Source organism: Poromitra crassiceps (assembly GCF_964638095.1).
Source record: "Poromitra crassiceps genome assembly, chromosome: 8".
In the NCBI taxonomy this organism is placed as follows: domain Eukaryota; kingdom Metazoa; phylum Chordata; class Actinopteri; order Beryciformes; family Melamphaidae; genus Poromitra; species Poromitra crassiceps.
In genome coordinates this window covers 26,594,432-26,608,273 of record NC_139629.1, presented here as the reverse complement: position 1 = coordinate 26,608,273, position 13,842 = coordinate 26,594,432, and the positions used below count along the sequence as shown (strand labels likewise).

At 44.1% G+C, this 13,842-nt stretch overlaps 1 protein-coding gene across 1 annotated transcript in view; it reads left to right on the top strand.

The window, feature by feature from the left end:
• The window catches only part of unc13bb (unc-13 homolog Bb (C. elegans)), a gene marked incomplete at both ends in the record, with an annotated part of 123,575 nt that overhangs the window by 62,895 nt on the left and 46,838 nt on the right, over positions 1-13,842 (top strand). The window contains 2 exons of the mRNA XM_083641141.1: positions 1,260-1,562; positions 1,668-1,758. Of these exons, the coding sequence (XP_083497267.1) occupies positions 1,260-1,562; positions 1,668-1,758 (394 nt within the window). The remainder of the gene's footprint in view (positions 1-1,259; positions 1,563-1,667; positions 1,759-13,842) is intronic.

The following is a 13,842-nucleotide window of genomic DNA, read 5'->3' as shown; positions in this document are numbered from 1 at the left end:
TACTTGATTGTGTGTCTAGAACTGTGGTGTTTTGTGATGCTAGATAATGTGACAAACTTAAAAACATTCCAAAACAGAATTCCATAACATCATTTGCATGTGTAATTTATATCATCTTGGACAACCTGTGAATTTTTCAAATTATTATAATTTATTATAATTTGTGGAGCTGGGGGGGATCATTTCTGGAGGTTTTCCTTTGACCGCAAGAGATAAAAAATGTTGGCTTCAACATAAATAAATAAACGATAATTAGTATCCTCTGCAAATTATTGCAGGCGCTGTCAATGCAGATATAGAGATAACTGTTCAAGATCATATGAATAACATGTAAACTTTTTGGATTTCGGTTTTACTGTACATGTCATATTCCAAATGGCCTTCAGTATTTTAAGATTCATCTGCACAACTTTTCGTACGTTTACAACCCGTATCATTTGAACCAATTAAACATGAACTCAAACCTTGCAGAATTACTTATAATCCAATAATGCAGAGATCACCGCTGTATATTTTTTTGTTGACATTGTGATCCTTCAACTTTTCTCAAGATGTTACACTTACATAGTGACACAGTATTTACTTGTATATACAATTGTTATTAGATGCGTAATTGATAGTGTGCCATTTCTATTTGAAAATGCAACTCTAACCTTGGAAATGGTGAATACATAAATATGTACAATACACATGCTAAGAAACAATGTGTTCCATTTGAACCAGAACATTATGTGTTCAAAATGCTACTTACATTATTTCCCAGCATGCAACAGCTTCCCTGTAAGTTTGGGTATCTTTTTACAGCATATGCTCTGTGTATACTGTACCAAGTGAGGAGTTCTGTAAGGGCCCCTTAGGGATGTTATGATATCCAAATAGTCCTTTACCAAAGGCTTTGCAAATTATTTTTGCTATTAGTTTTAACCTCAATCTGTAGATGGTTGGGGATCAATGCAATAAAAAAAAATGTTAATGCTAGTTAATAATATAGCTAATACTAATTATGCCGTTAGTCACAGCAGTATATAAAACAGTAGGTATCTATCAGTACTGAAATTAACTCTAAAAACGTCCTTGTGATTTTCTTGGCCATCAATGGGTTGTTTTGTGTTGCAATCCCTACTCATCTGGCACTGTCTAGTCAACTAAAACAAAACGGAAAATATTTGGAAATACTATTTGTGCAAGGTATGATTCCTGTAACATTCCATGTTTTTTTAACTTGAACTATTTCCCTCACTTCTCTCTCACTAATCTAGTCCAGTGGAAAGTAGTCGCTTTGGGTCATCTGGAAACCTGAGTCAGAGCAGCTCCCAGCTTAGTGAGACTGGCCAGGAGAGCACTGGAGGGTCCCAATTGGAGGAGTCCTTCCACTCCTACCACAGCACTGGGTTTCACCCCTCCACCAACGGGCAGTCACGCACAAATGGACATCACCCTGCCAATGGACACCCCATGGTCGGGGAGGAGGAGATACGTAGGCTCTCCGCTGAAGCAGCACAGGGGTTCAATGGCTCCATTAAAAATGACACTCCAATAGAGAGGTCATCTAAACTCCAAAGGTACCGTTTTTTTTAAAAGACGGCAGCCATGTTTTGTATGTGTGCTATAACAGAAATGTATGCGAATTGACCGTTTTCCTTTCCGTTTAACCCAATTTACCCCAGGTTCCACGATGAAGGACCGCCATTGCCCTTCTCACCATCCAGAGTGCGTTGGTTGAAGGCCATCAATAAAGTCAGGGTTCAGCTCCGGGAGGTAGGCACTTTCTCTTCCTCCACCATTATGGTCTCCCTCATGACCACTTCTGAACTCCATATACCCTCTTTTCTGCTCACACATACAAACCAAATACTAGCCTGGGTAAACCCAGCCCCCACGTGACCTGCTCTCAGAGTTCTCAGTCACTAGTGACTTGTGACTCGTGAGCAGGGTCAGTCTGAGAGCAGGTCACTGGGGGCTGGGTTTACCCAGGCTAACCAAATACATGCAGTTTCACCAGACACGCACGCGCACACACACACACACACACACACACACACACACACACACACACACACACACACACACACACACACACACACAAACAGATTAATACATGCACACCTCCAACTCTGTGGAATTGGTTGAGTTTAACCACTCTGGTAATTTGAAATGATGCAATGGAAACTATTTGAAGGAATCTTCTCTTACCAATTTGTACCAAATGTTTATTTTTTATTAAATATATCTTTCACCAGGCCAAATTGTTTAGTTTTTTCCTCGTGTTACTCTCAAATTTCACATGTTTTCCTTCTTTGATTTGCGTTTAGCTAGAAGAAATGAGTTAGAGCATCCACTGAGGAGTGTGGGTTTATATATCACACTTAATTTACCCCGTGAAGATCAACAAAACACATGCTTTATTTCCAGCAGTTCCCACAGCATTGTGCACACATTCATTCTTTGGAACTACAATCTCCTCATGTTGGTCGCAGCAGCTCCACTGGAGCAACTACCAGCTCAGTGGCCTTGTGGTTTGAGTGTCCGCCCTGAGACTGGGAGGTTGTGAGTTCGATCCCCGGCCGAGTCATACCAAAGACTATAAAAATGGGACCCATTTGCCTCCCTGCTTGGCACTCAGCATCAAAGGGTTGGAATCGGGGGGTTAGATCACCATATGATTCCCGAGCGCGGCACTGCTGCCGCTCACCGCTCCCCCAGGGGATGGGTCAAATGCGGAGAACAAATTTTGCGCACTCAGGTGTGTGACAATCAGTGAGACTTTACCTTTACCTTTGTGAGGCTCAAAGACACCTCACAAGTGGTTATGGAGGGAGCAATCTAGGCCCCCACATCAGTCTGACCTCTAAGACTCTAAGACGACTCTGGGACAGACGGACAATATTTCGGTGTTTCCGGTGTAGAGTGGACATCCGCGCCAAGACTACTGCTTCCGTCATTGTTTACAGTCAGACGACGTCTCATTATGCACGGTTCTTATCTAAAATACACCTGCAAAATGTATTGATCGATCAACTCCAACTCCATTGTCACGTCAATCAGACTGTATACGGTGACCACGGTGCACGGAAGCCGAGCTCGTGGCATGGACGTCCGCTCTACACTGGAAAACCCTGAAATACCGTCCGTCTGTCCCAGAGTTTATTAGTCGTCGGACTGATCAACTCTGGGTATTCTAACTGAAAATCTGATGTGTTGCCCTTCAAAGCTAGCAATTAACGGCACAATTTTGTCCATGCCTAACATCCATTCCATGTAGTCAGTCTGCACCTTCTCTTTCCCCTCAGTCTGCCGTTGTTAATTGCATGTCTTCTCATGGCATTGTAATTGTGAGGCCGGATGATGCTGATCCCTCTGCAGAGCTCAACACAGTGCTTCAGGGACCTTTCATTGGCATTATTCCATGGTTCACTCATGGGACTTAAAGTCTTTGCACACAAGAGTCAGTTTTTTCCTCAGAAATTGATGCACGGAGAAAAAAAAAGAATACGACCTAATTTGTGTCAATCATGATTGACACACCGAGTCCGACAATTACGTCCGTCATTTAAGTTTTCGGACGAGGTTCGATGTTCTGCGTTTTTCGCATCAGTCAATAGATGTTTGCGAGCTGGGACCCGTCTGTGTTTTCAGATGACGGATTTTAAAGGACGCATACGAAAACAATTGGACTGTGTGCGCAAAGACCTTCACTCACATGTTGTGTTGCAAGAGTCTTCTTGTGATGTTTACGTACTTATTATCTGACTTATTACAAGTTATTATCACCGAGTATTCCAGCTGAAACTGTGGAAAACAATGTATCTGAAAGGAAAATGCATGGTCAACAGTTTCTCTCAGCCACCGTCTCACCTTCTTCCTCTCTAGCGTGACTGAACTAATGGAGTGGTGACTTGTGCCTGAGAGAAAGATGGACCAACTGAAAGAGAGGGAAAGAGTGTGAGGGGAATTAGCAAGTGCATCGTCAGTTCTGTTTATCGGCCATCCATTGCTCTTCTCTGTATATAAATCGTAGGGGAAATGTTTTCCCCCGGAGGTGGTGACCACTTTTGGCAAAGGGAGAGTGATCGTTACATTTTTTGCATTTAGTTTAAAAAAATTAGCACAGATAACAACATGTAATAAGATGCATGAGAATTGGCTGAAGCAATGATTATGTTAACATGCATGAAGTAATGTCATTAATGCACTTCATTTGATTATGAGAATAATAAAATTAAGCTTTTTCCTGCGTAGCAAGGAAATGCTCTGTTAATATTCATAGTTTCATCCAACCTTGTATAATATGTGCTTGTGATTGACATAATGGTGTAAACACTGTTATTGACAGAGAGAGGCTGCTGAAAGCCATGTAGTAATCTCTCACTCTACAGTTAGAGGGCACTTTGGAGCCCAGTTTGCCCCAGGGCATTGTACCCTGGGCATCCAAACTGGGGCGTGAGGGAGCTGAATCCAAAGAGAGCATTCCTAGGTATTACTAGTAAACAACAACATCAAGCTCACTCATCTAGGCTTCCAGTGAACGCTTGAGCCAGGAACATGATACAAAAGAAGCTGTGAATGTTACAAAGAGGCGAAGCTCACCTGGTGCCCCTGGTAGCAGCTTGTCTGGCCAGCCCCCTCTGGTGGTTCAGGAGTGCTCTGTTGCGATGAACGCTATTTTGATCGTTTATTGACGGACAATAGATGAAAACAAGACGAATAACAAACTAAGGGACGTGCTGTCGACACGGACAGCCGCCATTTTCTGTGCGACCCTCGTGTTGGTAGGCAGGGAATCCACTGCTACACTACCCGGGCGGACGCCCCACTGGTGGTATTGATTCTGAGCACAAAAGTATCAGTTTATTACAGAGTACTGATTTGAGACCTTGCTTTTTCTGGAAAATGAGTTGAGTCATTGGATCCAGTATTAATGAAAAGGGTAGAAAATCATAGCACCTTGCTTTGATCTCTCACATTTTGAAATTGGCTTTTGGTGTCTGATTCATGCAAACAATAAACTGATAACTGAGAATAATCGGGTAACTGGCAATAATTTGATTTCCACGTTTACATGCACTTAGTAAATAGCGGGAACTCACCTCAAAGTGTATGAGTGGACATTGGCTACAATGAATAAACCTGATGACTCAGCAGAAACCTAGGTGTGTTTATCGGTTTTCTCATAAACTGATAACGGCCTTTATCCGATAAACGGTGCCGTTTACACGACACTGCAATAATCAGGTAACTCTAGAAATCTGATAATAAACCGTTTATTAGTGTGCATGTAAACGCACTCACTGATGACGTTACTGTATGTAGCCTGATATTGGTCTGATATCAAAAACCACTACTGGAGTGTTCGTTTATCCCTACTGTGTACACCGTTACGTTACGTTACGTTACGTTACGTTACGTTACGTTACGTTACGTTACGTTACGTTACGTTACGTACAGATGTTGTGTCTAATCCTGCCTTTCATCAATCAAAGTCCAGTTAGAGACCAGTAGTGGGTGGGCCAGGACAGATTGTATGAGCCCTACCTAGGGTCCATCCTATGAATGGAAGCCTTCTACAGCGCGGCAGGAGAGGCTTGCTCAGTCCTCGCTTGGGTCCATTATGATGATTGGTTTGGAGGACTGCTTGGAATGACCATGTAAATGCTGGCTGATTGAAGGCGCGGACGAGGAGGACCGCGACGCAAGGTGAAAGCTGTCTTAACTGTTATTTATTGCAGGACATAGGGAAGCACTTAGGACACAAGGCTGAATGTTGAAAAGGCTGTAATGAATTAGAATGGGTAGTTAATCTGTCACAGCAGTGTCAGAGAGACCAGCGTAATGGATGAGTGCCGGACCCGACTGCGTAAAACATCCTCGCACGCTGGCTTACATTCAGAGTGGGAAATGAGACTGGATCCGTGGCATATTTACAGTTTACTCTCGGATTCTTGGCAGAAGTGGCAGACGGGGGTAAATCCATACTGGAGCTGTAACTGAGACAGTGCCAGACGCATTTACAGTCTCGGTTTCAGTACCTACCGTATATTTGTCTTGTTTTGACTGGGCATGAACCCCTGATGAGAAATGTACAGGCTTTTTTTTTGGACAACTTTTCTAACAACGGAGGCTGCCAGTAGGCAGGGGGAAGCACCCTTTTTTATGCAAAGGAGTGGCATCGATATGTTTGTCAGGTATGTTTTCACTTCTAAAGTCAAAGAGTTCAATGAATAGAGCGAATGAATGCAGATGGCAGGACTGGGCAGATGTGGAGACAGAACAACAGAGAGGGAGACTGGGGAGCTGGTAGTCTCACAGCCGCCGATTAGCTTTGTGCTGGGATACATCGCCAGAGGACAGAAGGAGAGAGAGAGAGAGAGAGAGGGGGAGGGAGGGAGGGAGGGAGGGGTACTTAACTGAGTCTGAACTGCTCTGTGATCCTGCTCTAACACTGTCGCTCATGTCCTACGTCTGTCAGTCGTCCAAAGAAGACATGCTAAATGCGCTTGGGGATTTATTTGAAAGAAACTCCATGTGGATTTAACCGATCTCGCAAGATGATATTATGAACAACAGATTGTTTTTCATTGTTGATTTCTCCATGAGGTAAGGTTTACATTTTAACATACATAATTGCAGTCTTCTTGTGCATTTAGTCTTCAGGTTGAGAAGGATGTGTTTGAGATTAAATGAACACATGTAAACACGATACCGTGTGAAACTTTTCAAGCTTAGTTGCATTATATTGGTTGATGTAGGAAAGCTATTGTGCTTTATGTAGTATTAGTATTAGTAGTAGTATTTAAGCGATTTAAACTAATTACTCCTACAGTCTTCACAGAAATGACTTAATTTCAGCAATGCTCGGTCCATTTCACTTCTGAGGTCGTCCCACTTTTAATAGCAAATGTCACGCTTTGATAAGAAATCAAGTTGATCACTTAAAAACGAGGAACGCGAGTCATCTTTTTTTTTCCAGGCCACAGACCATTTAGTAAGGAGATGAAAGATATTGCTGCAGGCTATCGCTACGACTGTCATTGAGGATGGGCCAGACTCCAACCAGCCGTCTCAGCCTCCCTTTATTCTGGCCAGTTAACTGATAAGTCACTGGCCTTTACAGACCACATACAGTGGGGACTGTTGGCTGTCTCTGCTAAATGAGCCAGTGCCCCTGTGGAATGTAACAGAATGAGCTGTTCAAAGATATTTGTGTCAACAGTCTTTTCAAAACCGATGCATTTAAAGCACATTAGTCCCATTTATTTTGTTAGAAAGTAAATGAACTGATGGGAAAGGAGCAGAGCATTTATAAAAGTAATTTTAACCAGAAAGGTAATGCTCCAGGGTCATTTCTGATAGCTATTCGGCTGATATTCTCATCAGCTTAATTTCAAATGGCTGGCGGTCATAGGTAACATGTTCCTTTGTGATATGCTTGATTATTAGACCTTACTGCCCAGCAGACCCTTATCATGTTAATGCACACCTCCAGTGCTTGAGTGCTATTGCAAACCACCAGTGCAGGTCTGGGTTAATGACCTTTCCAACCATTCCCTCTGTCTGCCATCATGTACTTAATGGAATGGGGATAATTAGATTGTCCTTCAACAAATGAGTTTCCAAAAAAATTCATATTTTTTCGAGTCAGAATGTTTGCATTGAAATCACCAAATAATGTATCAAGGCGCTTCACATTCATGATATTTTATGTAGTCAAACACATTTCCCTAATAATTTTCGGCAGTCCGTTTCGGCGAACGCTGGAGAAAAATACCCAGATTAACTCTCACACAACCGGCATAGGGAAATTGGACTGACTCCACAATGGGAGGCAGGTTAACAGTATTATATACTTTGTGTTTGTTTTTTGTGTATTATACATTAATTGCAGGCAGAACCTCAAAAAGCAAAATATAAACAAACATGCCTTTCACTATCCGTAACAAATATTGTTAGGTAGTGGCTCAGTCTTAAAATAGTCAACTGAGTCAAGGAGTCTACAGTAGATCAGTAGAATATGGCATAGATACATAGTTTGGAGTCCCAAACAAATGCTTTAAATTGGCTAAGAATATCCTGTTTCAATTCTTTCTGGACGTCTCTGTGATTTTTAGGGTCAGTCGGCAGAAACTACCATTGAGACCTCAAAACTATGCCACGAGTCATATGTAAATTATATTAATTGTTTTAATAATTATGCTCATTGGATAGTGATGGTGTCACTGAGTTCTGTCCAGGCAAGGAGCAGATAATACGACATACTGTATAGTTGCTCAAACTTTGGCCTTTCTGTGTCGTAAAAGGACAATGTTTGTCACTTTCATTAAGTGACTGACATGTGAGCCATGGAGTTATGATTTTAAGTGACTGACATGTGAGCCATGGAGTTATGAATTTTGCTGCACTTTTAGATGACATGCTTTCATGGAGTAACGTCACCACATCAAATAGATGAATCTTTGGGTTATTGAAGAATCCCTGTAGGTTGTACAATGCGGGTGATAGTTCAGAGCTAATGAGCCATGCAGCTGGCATGGAGAATTGACCCATGCTGCTACTAATTACATAGCTGTCTTCCCATTACATCCTAATGAGAGAGATCTGGGCAGCTGCATGGGGTCCTGTGTAAAAGGTGCCACTGTGAGTGAGAGGGGGTCAGTATTATGCATCACTGTCTATCCTACTGTAAAGAGTAGTCTACTGGGGCCAGTTGCACCAAGTGGTCTTACGACTGGTCTTAAGCTAAGTTGGTCGTAACTTTACGACCTAACAGCTAGGCCGGTTGCACCAATAGGGCGTAAGCCTTTTTCTCACTAAGACCGGTCATAAATATTACGCCTGGTCAGGAGGAGGCGTAAAGTGCCTGTACCTGTAGAGATCTCCGTGGTAGTCTATCAGCGGAGACCTGCTGTGATTAAGTCCTCACCATCCTCATCATCGTAAAGTCGCCTTCGAAGCATGACGTTAGATTATAACGAACTAGTTGTGTGGCTTAGCCTTCCCAAATGTTGAGGGTCGTTTTTTAGAATTTAATACATAGAATTGGGAACGTTACATTCAATTTCATTCAGACTGCCTGGCACCAATCGCCGCCATTTTCCCCCCAGAGCTTCCACAGGAGGATGGGGGTGGGAGGAGGGAGGGTGTAGTGACGCACATACAGTAGTGGGTGACGGCGCGAGGCACATTTTTGGGCCAATCAGGGCACATTCCCCGGCAATTCACATGGACGCGCATTGCTACGACCAGCGTAGTTAAGACCAGACGTAAGCCCTGTTGGTGCAACAGGCGTAAATCCACTCTAAAGACTGGTCTTAACTAAGACCGACGTAGGAGTTACGACCAGGCATAGTTAAGACCACTTGGTGCAACTGGCCCCAGATGCACAGTGGCCCCAAATATCAGTGGCATTTTATCACTTACTCCTGTCTTTGCTTGACTGCATTAAATCAACTGTCCTGTCTGCCAGCGATTAAAACGCCGTGCTACACCACCCGTTTGCTATTAAGGCTGTGCAAAACATTCAAACTTGTTACAGCATATGAATTGGCACGAGGAGAAATGGTTGGTATTTCTTCTAATATACTAAGTAACAAAGACAACCTACAGTATGGTTAACCCAAGAAACAATCTACATACAGACAGACACCTGTAGCCAGAACTAACAGTCAGATGAGCTTGTGTTTTGAATATCCTACATTTCATTGCAACACAACGATAGCAAAGAATTGTTCCTTCATCTTCTGCCTTGAAGAGCATTAGCTAAGAAAGATGAGCTTCGGTATGTCACCAGAAAATTGCAGCTCAGGGCAAAACTGTGTTCTTTGATGCTGAGTGCATTTATGTATTAATCATGTTGATTTTTGCTTCATTTGTTAAACTATCCCTAATTTTGTTTCTCAGTTTTCTCATGTCAGTCATGGAGCAGGCGCTCTGTGCTCTTCAGTCACTTGCAGGTTAAGATGTTGCCTACGCTCAGACCACTCTGAGGCCTGTGGCACTGGTCAGTCCATGTGTGGAACCAGTTGACCTAGGGACTGCCGATCCTCAGGGATGTTCCCCAGAGGCCAGGTCAGGGGACAGGATGGACCCTACAACACAGAGCTACTTCCCCACCAAATGCAGAAGAGGAGAGAGGTTGGAAAAAAAAGATCTCAGAGCCCCAAATTGGGGAAATGCCTGCGGAGGAAGCTGCAGAAGTTCCTGCACGGGCCATGTGATCATTCCCTCCATGAACTCTCGTCCGTGGAGGTGGAAGAGGACATGTTCATTTGTGGCCTGAAGAGAGACCCTTCTAGCAGAGAGTTGAAAGAAGTTTGCATGTTGCCCAATGGCCACAGTCATACAAGCGGCTTGACCACACCTGTGTTGGTGGGGCTGGAGATAAGCCGGGAATGCCACATCGAGACTCCCTGTACTGTCCACATTAACCACACCCCAACTGACCTCCCAGACCTCACCCCATCTGGGGAGAACAGCAGTTCCAGTCAGGATGGCATTGGGGTTGTGGAGGATACTATACCCAGGCCCAGTGAAAGGATTGAAAATGGAGAAGAGGAGGAAGCGATGGAGGATGAAGAAGCAGAGCAAGGCTCTAGTAACATAGTAGAGCATATCCTTAAAGAGCTGAAAGGCATCAATAAGATCCAGGAGGAGATTTCAGATCTGAGGGAGTATCTGACGTCCGTGCGAGGCTCAGTGGATGAGGTTTCTTGTTGTGTTGATGCAGTGCTCAGTGAGATAGGGGAGCTATATTCTGGTGCTTCAGCTACACCCCATCACAAGCCTCTTCCTCCATCAGCCAAAGTCAGGAGAAGGAGCCTGGGTAGGCAGAACGCCATCACATCCCTCTACAGGGCAGCCAATAGTCCACATCTGGATCAACGGGACTGTGATAAAGATTCAGGACCTATACCATCACACAGGTCACCTAAACAATGGAGAGATGATCAAGTCACTCACCAATCAGAGCAAAGAGACCAGGAGAACTCAGACCATAGTTCAGATATGCACTCCTTATGCCACAGTAGACCTGATTTCTGCTACCTGGAGCGCCCGTGTGGCCATGACTGCCACAGTACCTGTACCAGCTCTCTGTCCTGCTCCTTGTCCTGCTCGTGCCACAGTTCCATCTGTCCGGAGAGAGGTAGCAGATTATTTTCTGGTGATGCAGGGTATGACAGGTGGGCCTCTGTGGACCTGCAGCACAGTGTGAGTGGAGAAGGAGGTTGGAGTGAAGAGGACATTTGCTCCTGTGTGAACAGTGGAGAGGAGGTGGAGAACTGGTGTGCCACCGAGGAGACGCAAAGCAGCACGCCAGGTCATTCTTCACACAACAGCTCTGAGCATCTCTCACTTCCGTTTGGACAGCATTACAACTCTCCCTCCAGCTCCTCCAGTGTGGTGGACTGGAGGCCACCCAGGCTGCAAGCTGAAGAAGGACAGTTGGAGTGCGACTGTGCTGGAAACTGCCCTTACTCACGCAGCTCGGGTTACCACACCATGGATGCCTATGCAGATGAACTGGGCAATGGGCCCTCAAGGAGCCTCAGTTGCTCCACTGTGCTGCTGACAGACTGTGATGATGGCTACTTGGAACCTCTTTCACCTCGTAACGGCTGCCCATCTTCTGCTGACACTCTGGATGTAGCATCTGCCCAGAGTTTGGACAGGGAGTGGACAGACCACAGCATCTCCAGGGACAACGCAGGACAATGGGTGTCAATGGAACCTGTGGACATCGATTCTGAGAGCATAGCCAGGCCCTCCACTGTAGGATTTGATGTGAAAACATTCAGTAAGGCTGTGGTCACTTTCAGGTCAGCTTTAAAAGGGGCCTTGAAAAAGATGGACAGTTCCAACCCTGAATTATATGTGAAAGAGGACAGTGGGTCGGAGGCTGCCTTCTCCCCTATCAGACGATCCAGCGAACCCTCAGAGGAGCGGAGCACCAGCCAGTATACAGAGGGAGACATCAGTCTGTCAGAGAAGCACACTCAGTTTGGCACTCCGACGGAGGATGACAGTGAGCCTTCAGTCTATGTGGATTGTGGCCAAACACATGAGAACCTGTGCTGCTCCCCTCAAGCATCCCCCAATGAAGCGAGCCACTCTCCCTGCACGTCCCCCACCGAGTATCATTCTATAGAGCTTTCACAAGGCAGAGGAGATTGCCCGACCGATGGAGAACTCTCCGACCCAGACCTGACACCAGACCATTGTCCAGGAGGGCAGGGCCAGAGCCCATTGGGTCCAGTGCTCATCCTGGATGAGTTTGGGTTACGTCCGAGAGGGGAAGACCTTGCCCTTGACGAGGAAGACCTAGGACAACCAACAGATTCAGGTCACAGAGAGCGCATAGCTAATTTCCAACGCATTCTGAGAGAAAAGAGGGAAAGCCATCTTAGAATGTCCAAATCTGCTCAGGGGTCGCATGGGTCTCAGGGGTCCCAGGGATCCCAATCTCAAGAAGACTTTAAGACAGGTACTTTTAAGGATATTTCCTTCGACTTTTGCCACTGGCAGGGGCAAGCCCTATAATGAAAGCAAAAATAAATCTTAAAGCAATTAATGACCCAATTAAATTAATGTACTATTATTATTTATGAATTAATTATGATTTATAATGCCTTGTTGATTTGAAAATTTATATTAGTTGATGTTGCCTTCTCTTTAACGTGCCATGCTGTTTGCATACACAGTATGTGGTCAGGTTAGTTTGTTCAACTGTAGTTATTGCATCCATAGTTTAATTCTTCTGTGATTTTCTTTCCTTTGCAGAGAGTGGCAGAGACGATGACCAGGTCACTTATAATATTAAGTCCCTTTTTAAAGTTAATATCTTGTATTTCTGTTATCTTGGTCATTGTCTGTAAATCATGATGACCCCCCCACCACCACCACCACCATTGCTACAGTTTAATTTCCATAGAATACCGCAGGGATGACATATTAATGTAGTCGGAAGGAGGAAGTCTCGAACATGTTGGAGCTTCCAGGGGAAAAGTGAATGGGGATTTCGCTTAAATGCATAAAATAATAAGGTCTGTGGTTAACAAAAGTTTATGGGAGTGGTAATTTGTGTTCAGCAGGATCATCTTCACAAACGTGAATCACTTTTATGACTTTTGAAGTGTTTTCTGAAAATCGCGTATAAAACACATTTACGTTACAAAAGTCATAAAAGTGATTCACGTTTGTGAAGATTATCCTGTTGAACACAAATTACCACTCCCATAAACTTTGTTAACCACAGACCTTATTTTATGCATTTAAGCGAAATCCCCATTCTAAAACACCATTCACTTTTCCCCTGCATGAGGATCTCATCCAACATGCTACTTCATTTACTTTTCCCCTGAAGATCCAACATGCTACTTCCGGACTCATTCCTGCGATGCTCCATTGCTGGGCTCATTTGTTTCTGTAGCATGGGGTATGGCTGCTTTTATTTGATTTGTCTTTGTCATACCGCTTCACTGGAGTTGTTCAGTTGTAGCTCTTAATTTTTAATTTAGAGTTGCTTTTTATGATTAACTGCAGTCATAATCATATTCCACAATATAAATGATAATAGAATAGGAACACCTTCATACAACAGTTAGTTCTGGTCGAGCAATTTGATTGGAAGAGACATTCCATGTGTGCTGATATTTAGTATAACAGCACGGGACGCTCCACTATAGCCGTTTTCACACATGCGCTTTATACCGGGAAATGACCAGAAAGCGGTGTAATGCCTTCATGTGTGAAAGTTGTTTTCCGGTATAAGCGCGACCCCCGTCATCACGGTGTGGGCATGCAGATTTCCGCCCCTCCCCTCTCTGCTCGCTCTCTGGCCAGTCCTTCAGT